The sequence below is a fragment of the Crocodylus siamensis genome, chromosome 2 (genome assembly GCF_052110815.1).
Source record: "Crocodylus siamensis isolate JL-2025a chromosome 2, ASM5211081v1, whole genome shotgun sequence".
NCBI classification, from domain to species: Eukaryota; Metazoa; Chordata; order Crocodylia; family Crocodylidae; genus Crocodylus; species Crocodylus siamensis.
Window position 1 is genome coordinate 167,996,568 of NC_143396.1, and position 11,628 is coordinate 168,008,195.

At 46.3% G+C, this 11,628-nt stretch overlaps 1 protein-coding gene across 1 annotated transcript; it reads left to right on the plus strand.

Moving 5' to 3' along the window:
• The first annotated feature begins 8,665 nt into the window (after positions 1 to 8,665).
• On the plus strand, positions 8,666 to 9,604 carry LOC149871175 (olfactory receptor 5AP2-like). The gene has a single exon (XM_090034860.1). It carries the CDS (start codon positions 8,666 to 8,668, stop codon positions 9,602 to 9,604), a length of 939 nt encoding a protein of 312 aa, XP_089890986.1.
• Positions 9,605 to 11,628: the final 2,024 nt, after the last annotated feature.

An 11,628-nucleotide genomic window follows, 5' to 3' on the forward strand; every position in this document is an offset into this window, starting at 1 on the left:
CCTGCAGGCACGACGCACTCCTCTGGGTAGACAGGTGGGACATCTAGGAGTGGGAAGTGTGGGTATCCCTGGGATTGCAGGGCAGAGCCACAATAGGCTCCCCGCATGTCCCTGCAATGGGCACTGGTTCCGCGGGCAGGGACATGCAGGGAACAGATTGAAGCTCCTCCCTGGGCCCCAGCACATGCTGTTACTGCCTTGTATTCCCAGCCCCAGCCCCTGCTCACCCTTTCCACTGCCAGATGCTGCTCTGTGACCACCTGCAACCCCATCCCCTCTGTCCAGCCAAACATACCCTGCCCACAGGGGTCCCAGGCCGGTCGTCATGGAGACCTGCTTGCCACCCACTGACTCAGTTTTGTGCCCCCGTGGTGCATTCAGGGCAGATGGGCCAGGGTTCTCAGCAGTGGTGCCGGGTCCAACAGCACCCACAGAGACCCTGGCAATGGCAGCTGGCCGAAGTGAGCCACCATTTTGGGGGCTGCCAGGAAACCAAGTCTGGCTGCTGTGCTGGCCCACCATGTGCCCAGGGGTGGCAGATCACACTGCAAGCATGACAGCCTGGGATTCCCTCAATACGTGGATCAGGGAGGCTAAGGGACCCACTATGGGCCAGATAGAAACTGTTGTGGGCTGGATACAGCTTGGGGGCCATATTATGCCCATTCCTGGCCTAAATCATCCCTGAACAGTGAGTTTTCAACCTCTTCTTGAACAACTCCAGTGATGGAGAGCCCACAACTTCCCTAAGCAGTCTATCCCACTGTCTCAGTATTCTAACAATGAAAACATTTCTCTTAGTGGGTTTAGCCAATCTACACTTACTTAGGACACTTCAGCCAGTGCCAAATGACCATGGGGTAAAAATCCTTCCTGGTAACAAAGGTAACCCTGAGTGGACGACCAAGACCCTCAGCCTAGAAACTTTGGTTTTTGAAGACTTAGGAGGAATATCATCAATAACAGTCAAAATCTCCAGTCATCCTGAGGCCAATAAGCAGTGCTTCCATGGAAGGCAAAAAGACAGACCCCAGTCATTATCAAGAGGTGGGAAATTCTTTCCTGGGCTTATATGGTAACTAGAAATACCCAGAAGCATGGGATAACCGGGGACTTTCCACTCTATACTTCAACATGGGGATTACATAACACCCTGAACTGAGAACACATAGCACCCTGACTTGAGAGCCAGAACTCTCATTTCAAACACCCTCAATAAACTTCTCCCAAGTCCTTTTTTTTTTTCATAGCAAACCTAGTTGTGGAGTTCTTCATTCTCCTCTTGTTGATCATGGTACTCTTCTAGTTCTACATGCTCTAAGCTGTAGAGCTAATCCTCTGGGAGGTCTTGGGGTGGAAGTGCAGGGAGAAGGGATGGATTTCCTGGGTTTTCTAACTGTTGTCCCTGAAAGTTCTTGCTATCCTCTTGGTATGTTTTCTTAGTGACTTGTTCTTTCCATTGCCTGCTTTCTGTTTGATTTTGAGATATCCAAGAAGTTCCTCATGTAGCCACATTGGTCTCCTGAGATTCTTCTATTTCTATTGTTGAAATAGTCTTTTTTCTGTTTTCAATACTATGACATCTAGAAACTTGCCATGTCTTCTGCATCCTTGTTTTCCTTCATCTGTCCAACCATGTGAGCTTGTCTACCAATTCCTTGGTCTGTTGAAATTTGCCATTTTGATATTCAGCTTCTTAGTTCTACTGACCTCCTGCTTTCTCTAGTTTAGTATAATTTATTCTATAATATCATAGTCACTTCCACCCAGGTTTCCCATCACCTTTACAGTCTCAACAAATTCTTCTGTATTAGTCAGAAAAAGGTCAAAGATAGACAATCACCTAGTCATATCCTAAACTTTCTGAAGCATAAAATTCTCCCCTATACACATTAAGGACTTCTTGGACATCTAATACTGTACCTAATTTTTATGGCAGTAGGTAAGCAGAACAGTATAATCCCTCATCAGTACCACCTATAAGTTATGGATACTTTTGCAAGTCCTTGAAGAGAGTATTATTAATTTCTTTTTCCTGATTTGGGTGGGGGGTCTAAGCCAGATCCTAACTATAATATGATCACTCACTAAAGTTAAATTCCTGGAGCAGCAAGGATTGGAACCCAGGATTCCCTTCTGTCAGAAGTGTGTTGATTCTTTCATTTCTTTCTTTCAGTTTTCACTGAGGGATACTCACAGGCTAAAGCTAATATCTTGCAGTAATCTTACAGGAGTATGATATTGTGTGCATGCAGGAGATACATAGAGGACCTAATAACTCTTGCCTGAAAACACACATTGCTGAAATAAGTCTGGCTTAGAGAAGGCTGAGAGGGGATCTGGTGGCTGTCTATAAACTTACCGGGGGGACCAGTGGGAAATGGGAGAGACCCTTCTCCCCCGAGTACCTCCCAGAGTAACAAGGAATAACAGCCATAAGTTGAGTGTAGGTTCAGGCTGGACATGAGAAGTCACCACTTCACAGTCAGGGAGGCTAGGATCTGAAACCAACTTCCAAGGGAAGTGGTGCTGGCTCCTATCTTAGGGGTCTTTAAAAGGAGACTTGATAATTACCTACCTGGGGTCATTTGAGCTCAAACCTATCAGGGGTCATATGAGTCCAGTATTAATTCCTACCCAGGGCAGGGAGTTGGACTTGGTGATCTACTTAGGTCCCTTCTGACCCCACATCTATGAAACTATGTAACTATATATAAAGTGCCATGTTGTACTTTCCAGTGGAACGATCCACCTGACAGTAGCACACACAAATACACCCTTGTGATTGGCAACTTTAAGTCCCATAATAAAGAATGGGAATATAGTAACAACAACAACAATGGCATTCTAGTTGAACAATGGGCATTGACCAGTAACCTGACACTAGTATGTGTGCATGCCCTTTAAGTTTGATATCTTTAAAGAAAAAATGATTTTCAATAAATATTTTCTCGGGCTTCAACCTGATTTTTCCTGTTTGAAGGAAGGCTGTAAGACAGGGATGACATGTAGGGCATGCACACAGGTGCATGTGCACACCCTGAGCATGGCGGTGCACCACCCCCCCACCTCCAGCAGCATCTGTGGGTGGTCCATGATGTCCATTGGCCACTGCCGATGCTGCCGGTGGTGACTGTGGGTGGTCGCCATGCCCCCCTGCTCTCTGCTGACAGTGCCAGAGGCATCTACGGGAGGTCCCCTGCTTACTGCTGCTGTGCTCCCACCACCACTGTGTCCCCCAGGTGCCAAGGGCACAAGTCATTCATGATGTAAGAAGGCATATTTCTATACATTTTTTAGTACCTTCTACGAACCACATTTCTTTGAAGCTTTCATGTATAAAATACATATGAGTGTCCATGTCTATATGATATTCTGACTCCACACTAGCCCATGGCTACTGTGAAGTAGCATTGTGTGGCAGAAAACATGAGGCAACACTCCTGTGCAGTAGTCTCAGGCTAGTGCACAGTCAGCATCACAAAAAAAATAAAAAATTGTTGAGACGACTGCACAGTATCTCCAGTTACTACTCATTCATTTAGTACTTGTTTATATAAGGACTAAATGACTGCACAGACAAAGAGGCCAGTGTTTCTTAAACTGAACACAGTGGAGGGAAATTTGTAATGGCCTTTCAATATAAGAAATAGTAGATTTCATAGATTTCATAGACATTAGGGATGGAAGGGACCTCAGGAGATCATCGAGTCCAGCCCCCTGCCCAAAGGGCAGGAAGTTACCTGTGGTCATAGGATCCAGGCAAGATAAGCATCCAATTTACTCTTGAAGGTGTTCAATATAGGTGCTTGAACCACCTCCACTGGCAGACTGTTCCAGACCTTGGGGGCTCGGACAGTAAAGAAATTCTTCCTTATGTCCAGCCTGAAACGGTCTTGCAGGAGTTTGTGACCGTTCAACCTCGTCATCCCTTGGGGCGCTCTGGTGAACAAACATTCCCCCAGATCCTGGTGGTCACCCTTGATAAACTTATAGGTGGCCATCAGATCACCCCTAAGCCTACTCTTTTCCAGGCTAAAGAGTCTCATGGCTCTCAGCCTGTTATTGTAAGATCTGTTTTCCTGACCTATGATCATGCGCGTGGCTCTCCTCTGGACTCTCTCAAGCTTCTCCACATCCTTTTTGAATTGTGGAGCCCAAAACTGGACGCAGTACTCCAGCTGCGGCCTCACCAAGGCCGAGTACAAGGGGAGAATGACGTCCTGGGATTTGCTCGAGAAGCATCTATGGATGCAAGCCAGCCTGTTGGTCGCTTTACTAGCTGCAGCATCGCATTGCAGGCTCATGTTCATCTTGTGGTCAATGATGACCCCCAAGTCTCTTTGTTCTGTAGTGCTATCCAACGTAGCACTGCTGAGCCTATAAGGATGCTGAAGGTTTTTCCTCCCAAGGTGGAGAACCTTGTATTTTTCGGTGTTAAACACCATCAGGTTCTCGTCTGCCCATTTGCTGAGCTTGTCCAGGTCAGCCTGGATCACCCGCCTATCTTCTGGCGTGGATGCTTTGCCCCAAAGTTTGGTGTCATCGGCGAACTTGGCCAGTCCACTCCTGACTCCAATGTCCACATCATTAATGAAGATGTTGAACATTATGGGTCCAAGGACAAAGCCTTGAGGGATCCCACTGGTCACAGGTTACCACAATGAGTGACTGCCATCAATTACAACCCTCTGGGTCTGAGGGTCCGACCACGGAGCCAATTTCCCAGCCAGCGGATCGTGGTGGAGCCAAGGCCACAACTGGGCAGTTTGGCCAAGAGGTGATCATGGGATACCAGATCAAAAGCTTTTTTGAAGTCAAGATATATGACATCAATCTCTTCTCCCTTGTCCAGGTGATAGGTCACCTGGTCATAGAAGGAAATGAGATTGGTCAAACAAGACCTACCCGCAACAAACCCGTGCTGGCTATCCCTTAGGATTTTAGCCTGGGCCAGTCCATCAAGGATGGCCTCCTTAATAAACTTTTCTAAGATCTTCCCCAGGATAGAAGTCAGGCTAATGGGCCTGTAGTTAGCCGGATCCACTCTCCTCCCTTTCTTGAAGATCAGCACCACATTGGCCTTCTTCCAGTCTTCGGGCACTACACCAGAGCTCCAGGAGTTTTCAAGGATCCGTGCCAAGGGCTGGGCTATGACACTCGCCAGCTCCTTGAGTACCGTGGGGTGAAGATTGTCAGGGCCAGCTGACTTGCAGGTATCCAGCTTCTCAAGGTGTTCCTTCACGAGGTCAGCATTTATGGAGGGTAGGGGATCCCCATCACCCAGATTTCTCTGTCCCATAGCAGGCATGGGCGTCCCATGGGACTGATGAAAGACTGACGCAAAGTACCTATTTAATAGGTTGGCTTTTTCCTCGGCGTCAGTTGTCAGTTGCCTCATCTGGTTTAGCAGGGGTCCAACATTGCCCTTGCTTTTCCTCCGGCTCCCCACATTATGAAAAAGGACTTTTTGTTGTCCTTGATGCTTGAAGCTAGTCGGAGTTCAGTTGCAGCCTTGGCTTTCCTGGTTTGCTCCCTGCAGGACCAGACCAGCGCAGAATAATCCTCCCTGGAGGTGAGTCCCATCCTTCATCCTTTGTAGGCTTTCCTTTTTAGCCACAGGAGGTCCGCTAGGTCCCTGGAGAGCCAGGAGGGCTGCTGTGCCTTCTTGCTGCCTTTCCTCCGTGTTGGAATAGATTTAGCTTGTGCATTGAGGATCGCTTCCTTGAGAAGCAACCACTCTTCTTGAACTCCCATCTCCCTGGGGTCATGGTCCCTGAGGGCCTGACCGACAAGCCTCTTGAGCTTGTCAAAGTCGGATTTTCTGAAGTCAAGGACTTCTGTGTTGCTGACTGACTTGCCAGCTTTACGGCGGATGGTGAAGGTGATCAGCTCGTGGTCTCACCCAGCTTCCCATCGATCACTAGGTCGCCGATTAGGTCGTCCCCCATAGCCAGTACCAGGTCGAGCAGCGCTTTGCCTCTCGTTGGCCCATAGACTTCTTGAGTTAGGTAGAGGTCATCCACGCATGAGAGAAAGCTTTGTGACCCTCGGATTTTGCTGAGTGATCTTCCCACGAGATGTCTGGGTAATTGAAGTCACCCATGACAACCAAGATCCTGGAGCAAGCGGCCTCAGTCAGTTCCCAGGCAAACTCCTGGTCAAACTCAGGACTTTGAGTGGGAGGTCTGTAGTAGACTCCCACCGTTGTGTCCCCTGTGCCGTATTCCCCACAAATTTTTACCCAGAGGGTCTCTAGCTGTCCATGCTGGTTGCCAACATCAGCTTGCAGGGACATGTGGCTTTCCTTCACATAAAGAACTACACCCCCGCCCTTTTTGTCAACACGATCCCTCCTGTACAGGGTATAGCCATCTATACCCGTGGTCCAGTCATGGGTGGAGTCCCACCAGGTCTCCATTATCCCAATGACATCATAATTCTTTGCACTGTGCAGGAAGACGAGCTCCTCTTGCTTGTTACCCAGGCTCCTGGCATTAGTGTACAGGCAGGCAAGTGTCCCTTTGGGGGCTCTTGCGTTGCCCACAGATTGTGCCAGGGCTGGGGCAGGGGTGGGCTCCTTTAAGTGCCTTGGTCTGCTGGCTTTGCAAGGGTCACTCAGTGGTCCAGCAGTGGCATTAGTAGTTTCTACAGCAGTGGCAGTATAAAGTTCTTATTGGGTACATCTATACATTCATGAATACACTTTAGGTAATGCACATTAAATCTAGCACCTCCATCGTGAGATACTAGAAGAGTATGCATTAGCTTATTTTAGTGTGCATCGGGGTGACTGGTGCCTCCTGAGTCTGAGGGGGCACAATTTGTGGGCAGGCCTGGGGATGGGCCTGGGCGCAGGCCAAAAGCCCCATATGCACTCCTATACTTCTGTGCCATGGCTAAGTGCCCCCCTGCAATATGCCGCTGGCCTATGCAGCAAAAAAAAAGCCCATCCTGAGCAGTGCTGAGTTGGGGGCCAATCTCAGGGAGGGCACATGCCCCCCCATGTCCTCCCCCACCAGTTGCTTATGATGTGCATTGGCTAAAGAGCACAGGATTTTTTGCGACACTTTAACTCACATTAAAATAGGTTAATGTGCATTGAAACGCACATGTAGATACACTCATTGATAACCATTTTGTCATCTGAGGAGATATATGAGTAAACATCATTGCAGGGATATTTGCTGTGAACAAATATTTAAATTTTAACTGAAAAAAAGGACCTATTCCCTTTGACAAGTTGTATGATAGAGATTATGAACAGTCATTAGAGATAATTTGTTATTGGTTATTCTCAGGGGACTAAAATGCCCCTTGGAATGATGTTTAGAGCAATGGACCCTGAGAGAATCCAGAAACATAGCCCCAAATACCCAACAAATAAATATATAAAGAAACCTCCTGGCATCCAAACACATCCTGGAATCAAGAACAACAGTGGTCACCCTCCAGTGCTACGTCCATCACTCAACTCTGAGAGAGGTAAGACAAATCTTCCTTTCTTGGTTCTGGCTACTGAAAATAATTCTGAGGCAGAGAAGAAAGGTAGGGAGAGACTTGTGCACTTCTTAATTCTGTCTGTCTGGATAGCATGCTTATTTTTGTTTTTCTATTTCAGGACAGCACAGGGAGGAGAAAATTGATTCCTAAAGTTCCAGGATTCTGAGGAATTAAACTGGTTACTTAGATAAGATATATATATTGTAAAACAAAGAGTTCAGTGTGTAGTTGCAGCACACGGAGACATTCTAGGAAGGCTGTCCCGAGCTGGGCTGGAAGCTATTTTCCTGACCTATGCACATGTTGAGCTTTCACAAAATTTCCCATCCCACAGTGTGATAAGCCAGAGAGTTTTAAAAGTGTTTTTATCAGAAATCAAAGATGATTCCTGAACAATCAGAAGTGCAGCATTTAGGCCCCCGAGCTCATATGGAGAACTGTGACATCAAGTTCCACAAGAGAAGGCTGAGAAGTGATCTTGTGGCTGTTAACAAGCTCATCCTGGGGGTGGAGGGGTGTCATCAGCAAGTAGGGGATACTCAGTTTGCCAGGGTGCCCCTCAGGGTTACTAGAAACAATGGCCATAAACTGAAGGAAAGCAGATTTAAACTGGACATCAGGAAGAATTCTTTATGGTGAGGGTTGCCAAACATGGAATAGGCTTCTAAGGAAGGTGGTGCTTTCCCCTACCTTGGGGGCATTTAAAAGGAGATTGGACAAACACTCGGCTGGGGTTACTTGATCTCAGTGCTCTTTCTTGCCCAGAGCAGGGGGTCAGACTAAACGATCTAATAGGTCCCTTCTGGCCCTAGAAATCTATGAAATCTATGAAGTTTTACCTTGTCTAGTTGACACCAAAACATTCATCCTTGATCTAATAATGCCCCTCAGAGACACAGAAACCACATGGAGTAGCCAGGCAGTGGGGTGGGGTGGGGTGGGGGGAGATGGCTAGAGTAGACAGGGGAGGGGAGCGAAACATTTTGTGTGCCAGAAAGTAGAGAGTAACAGAAAGCCTTACAGAATATATGAGTTCTAGTATTATGAGATGGGTTTTCAGGGATCAATAATAGTTATTCCAAAATATTGACACTTGCCTCTTATTTCTCTTTCCTTTCAGTGCAATTTTCATTATCTGCAATGGCAAGTGTAGCTGGGAGAGATGACAGAAGGGAATCACACTGAGGCATCTGAGTTCCTCTTGTTGGGATTCATAAGCAACCCAAAGCTAGAAATATTACTTTTTGTGTTCTTTCTCTTCATCTATATGGTCATCCTGCTGGGAAACCTTGGGATGATCATGCTGATTAGGATTCAATCCCAGCTTCATACCCCCATGTACTTTTTCATCAGCAACCTGGCTCTCTTGGATGTTGTACTCGCCACGATCATTGCTCCCAAAATGCTAATGACCTTACTTGCAACAAGAAAAACTATTTCATTCACTGGATGTGGTGTACAGTCCTTCTTGTTCTGCTTTGCTTTGACTTGTGAATGCTGCCTGTTGGCAGTGATGGCATATGATCGATTCATAGCCATCTGCAGCCCATTTCTTTACCCGGTCATCATGTCTAAATGTTTCTGCATGCTACTGGTGTTGGCCTCACATCTAGTGGGCTACGTTCATGCAATAATTCAGACTATAACTATATTCAGCTTGTCTTTCTGCCAGTCCGGCACCATTAATCATTTCTTCTGTGATACACCCCCACTTCTAAAGCTGTCCTGCTCTAACACCTATATCCCTGATACTTTTCATTTTATTTTCTGCACTTTGCTTGTAGCATCAACTGTTGTCAGTATCTTGATTTCCTACATATACATTCTGTTTGCTATCCTAAGGATCAGCTCTGCTCAGGGAAGGCACAAAGCCTTTTCCACCTGTGCTTCCCACCTGACAGCTGTTACCATCTTCTATGGAACAGGGTCTTTCATGTATTTAAGGCCCAATTCAAAACACATCATGGATCAGGACAAAATCATTTCTGTGTTTTATACTCTTGCAATCCCCATGGTGAACCCCATGATCTACAGCCTGAGGAACAAGGAGGTGAAAGAGGCTTTTACAAGGATCATAAAGAGGAAGTTTTCATCTCAGTGAATTTAAATACTGGGATGGGTTCAAGATTAATAAATGAAAATGAAAAAGTTGAGTGAATGTTCTGTATATGTTTCATGAAGCCTGTCAATGTCTCTGTGGGTGCATCTGCACATGCATTTACTCCAACCTAGATTTGCTGTGAAGTAAGCTATTGCACAGTGGGTACAGCTACGCATGGCTGTATTGTGACTTTGTTACTGCACCATTATTTAGCATTTCTTTTTGGAAATACTTAAAGATGGCACAATAACAGGGGAAAGGGGGGGGTCTTGCTCTCTATGTTAAGGAGCAATATACATCTTCCGTAATCAAGATGGGAGCAGAAGAGGGGCAAATTGAGGTATTGTGGATCAGAATGCAAGGGGGTCAGTGAGAAAGGGATTTCATAGTTGGGGTCTGCTACAGGACACCACGTCAGGAGGATGAATTGGATCTGGAATTCTCCAGGCATCTCTCAGAGGCCATACGGTCAAGGGACATCGTTGTCATGGGTGATATCAACTACCCCAACATCTGCTGGGAGAAGCAGTCAACCAAATCTAACTGTTCACATAGGTTCTTAACCTGTATACAGGACCTTCACTTAATGCAGGATGTATACAGTCCCACTAAGGGAAACATCTTGCTGGACTTGGTGCGGGCTACAGGGGATGACCTGGTGGGGGATCTATTGACACAAGGTAACCTAGGGGACAGTGACCATCACTTGATTGAATTCATTATCCAGCATAGGGTGAGAAAGATAAACAAGAGGGAAGAAGTGCTAGACTTCAGAAAGGCTAACTTCAGCTTGCTCAGGAGATTAGTTAGTGAGGCACTGAAGAACAGGAGCATTGATGAGATGGGAGTCCAGGAAGGGTGGTCATTCCAAAAAGGAGCAATCCTTAGGGTTCAGAAGGAGTAAATACCATTGTGCAGCTAAGGGGGGAAAAGGGCCAAGAAACCCTCTTGACTGAACAGGGAAATTGAGGAAAGCCTAGGGGCAAAAAACAGGCGTATGGGCAGTGTATACCTATATGGCCAGCACAGGGAGGCAGTTAGAAAGGCCAAAGCAGAAATGGAACTTAAGTTGGCAACAAAAATTAAAGACAACTAAAAGTGCTTCTTCAGATATACAGGAAGTAAAAAGAAAGCCCAGGGTAGCGTAGGACCCCTACAGGACAAACTAAGGCAATTAGTGACATACAAGGGGAACAAGGCTGACCTCTTCAATGAGTTTTTTGCTTCTGTATTCCTGGACACAGATCAAGACAAATCTCCCAATACGACCATAGACAGGCACAAAAGGGCCACCAGCCCACCAACTGTTAGTGCTGACTTGGTAAGGAGGCACTTGGAAGGACTGGATGTGTTTAAGTTAGTACGCCTGGATAATCTTCATCCAAGAGTACTAAAAGAATTGGCCATAGTCATAGCAGAGCCACTTGCATGGGTGTTTGAGCACTTATGGTCATCAGGTCAGGTCCCAGAGTACTGAAAAAGGGCCAATGTGGACCCACTTTTCAAGAAGGGGAGGAAGGAGGATTCGGGTAATTATACTCCATCTCACCCCTATCTTGAGAAAACCTTAGAAAAATTATCAAGAATCACATTTCTGGGAACCCAGCAGGAAAAATAATGCTGAAGGGCAACCAGCATTACTAACCTTGTTTCCTGTTATGAACAGGTCACACAATGTTTAGCAGTTGAGGTAGATGTCATTTACTTGAATTTTAAGAAGGCCTTTGATATGGTATCTCATCCAATTCCATAAATAAACTGAGTGGCTGTGACATAGATGATTACACGGTCAGGTGGGTGGCAAATTAGCTTAGGGATTGCATTCAGAGAGTGGTGGTGGATGGATTGGTATCAATTTGGAAAGATGTGGGCAGTGAAGTTCCCACAACGCTCAGTCCTTGGATGTGTCCTGTTCAAAGTGTTCATCAGTGACTTGGATGAGGGTGTGGAAAGTATTCTGTCCAAATTTGTAGATGATACCAAATTATGGGGTAAAATTAACACACCAGAGGGTAGGGAACAAA

Bases quoted from the DNA above. Each gene is read 5' to 3' on its own strand.
- LOC149871175 (XM_090034860.1), top strand. From the start codon at position 8,666: ATGACAGAAGGGAATCACACTGAGGCATCTGAGTTCCTCTTGTTGGGA.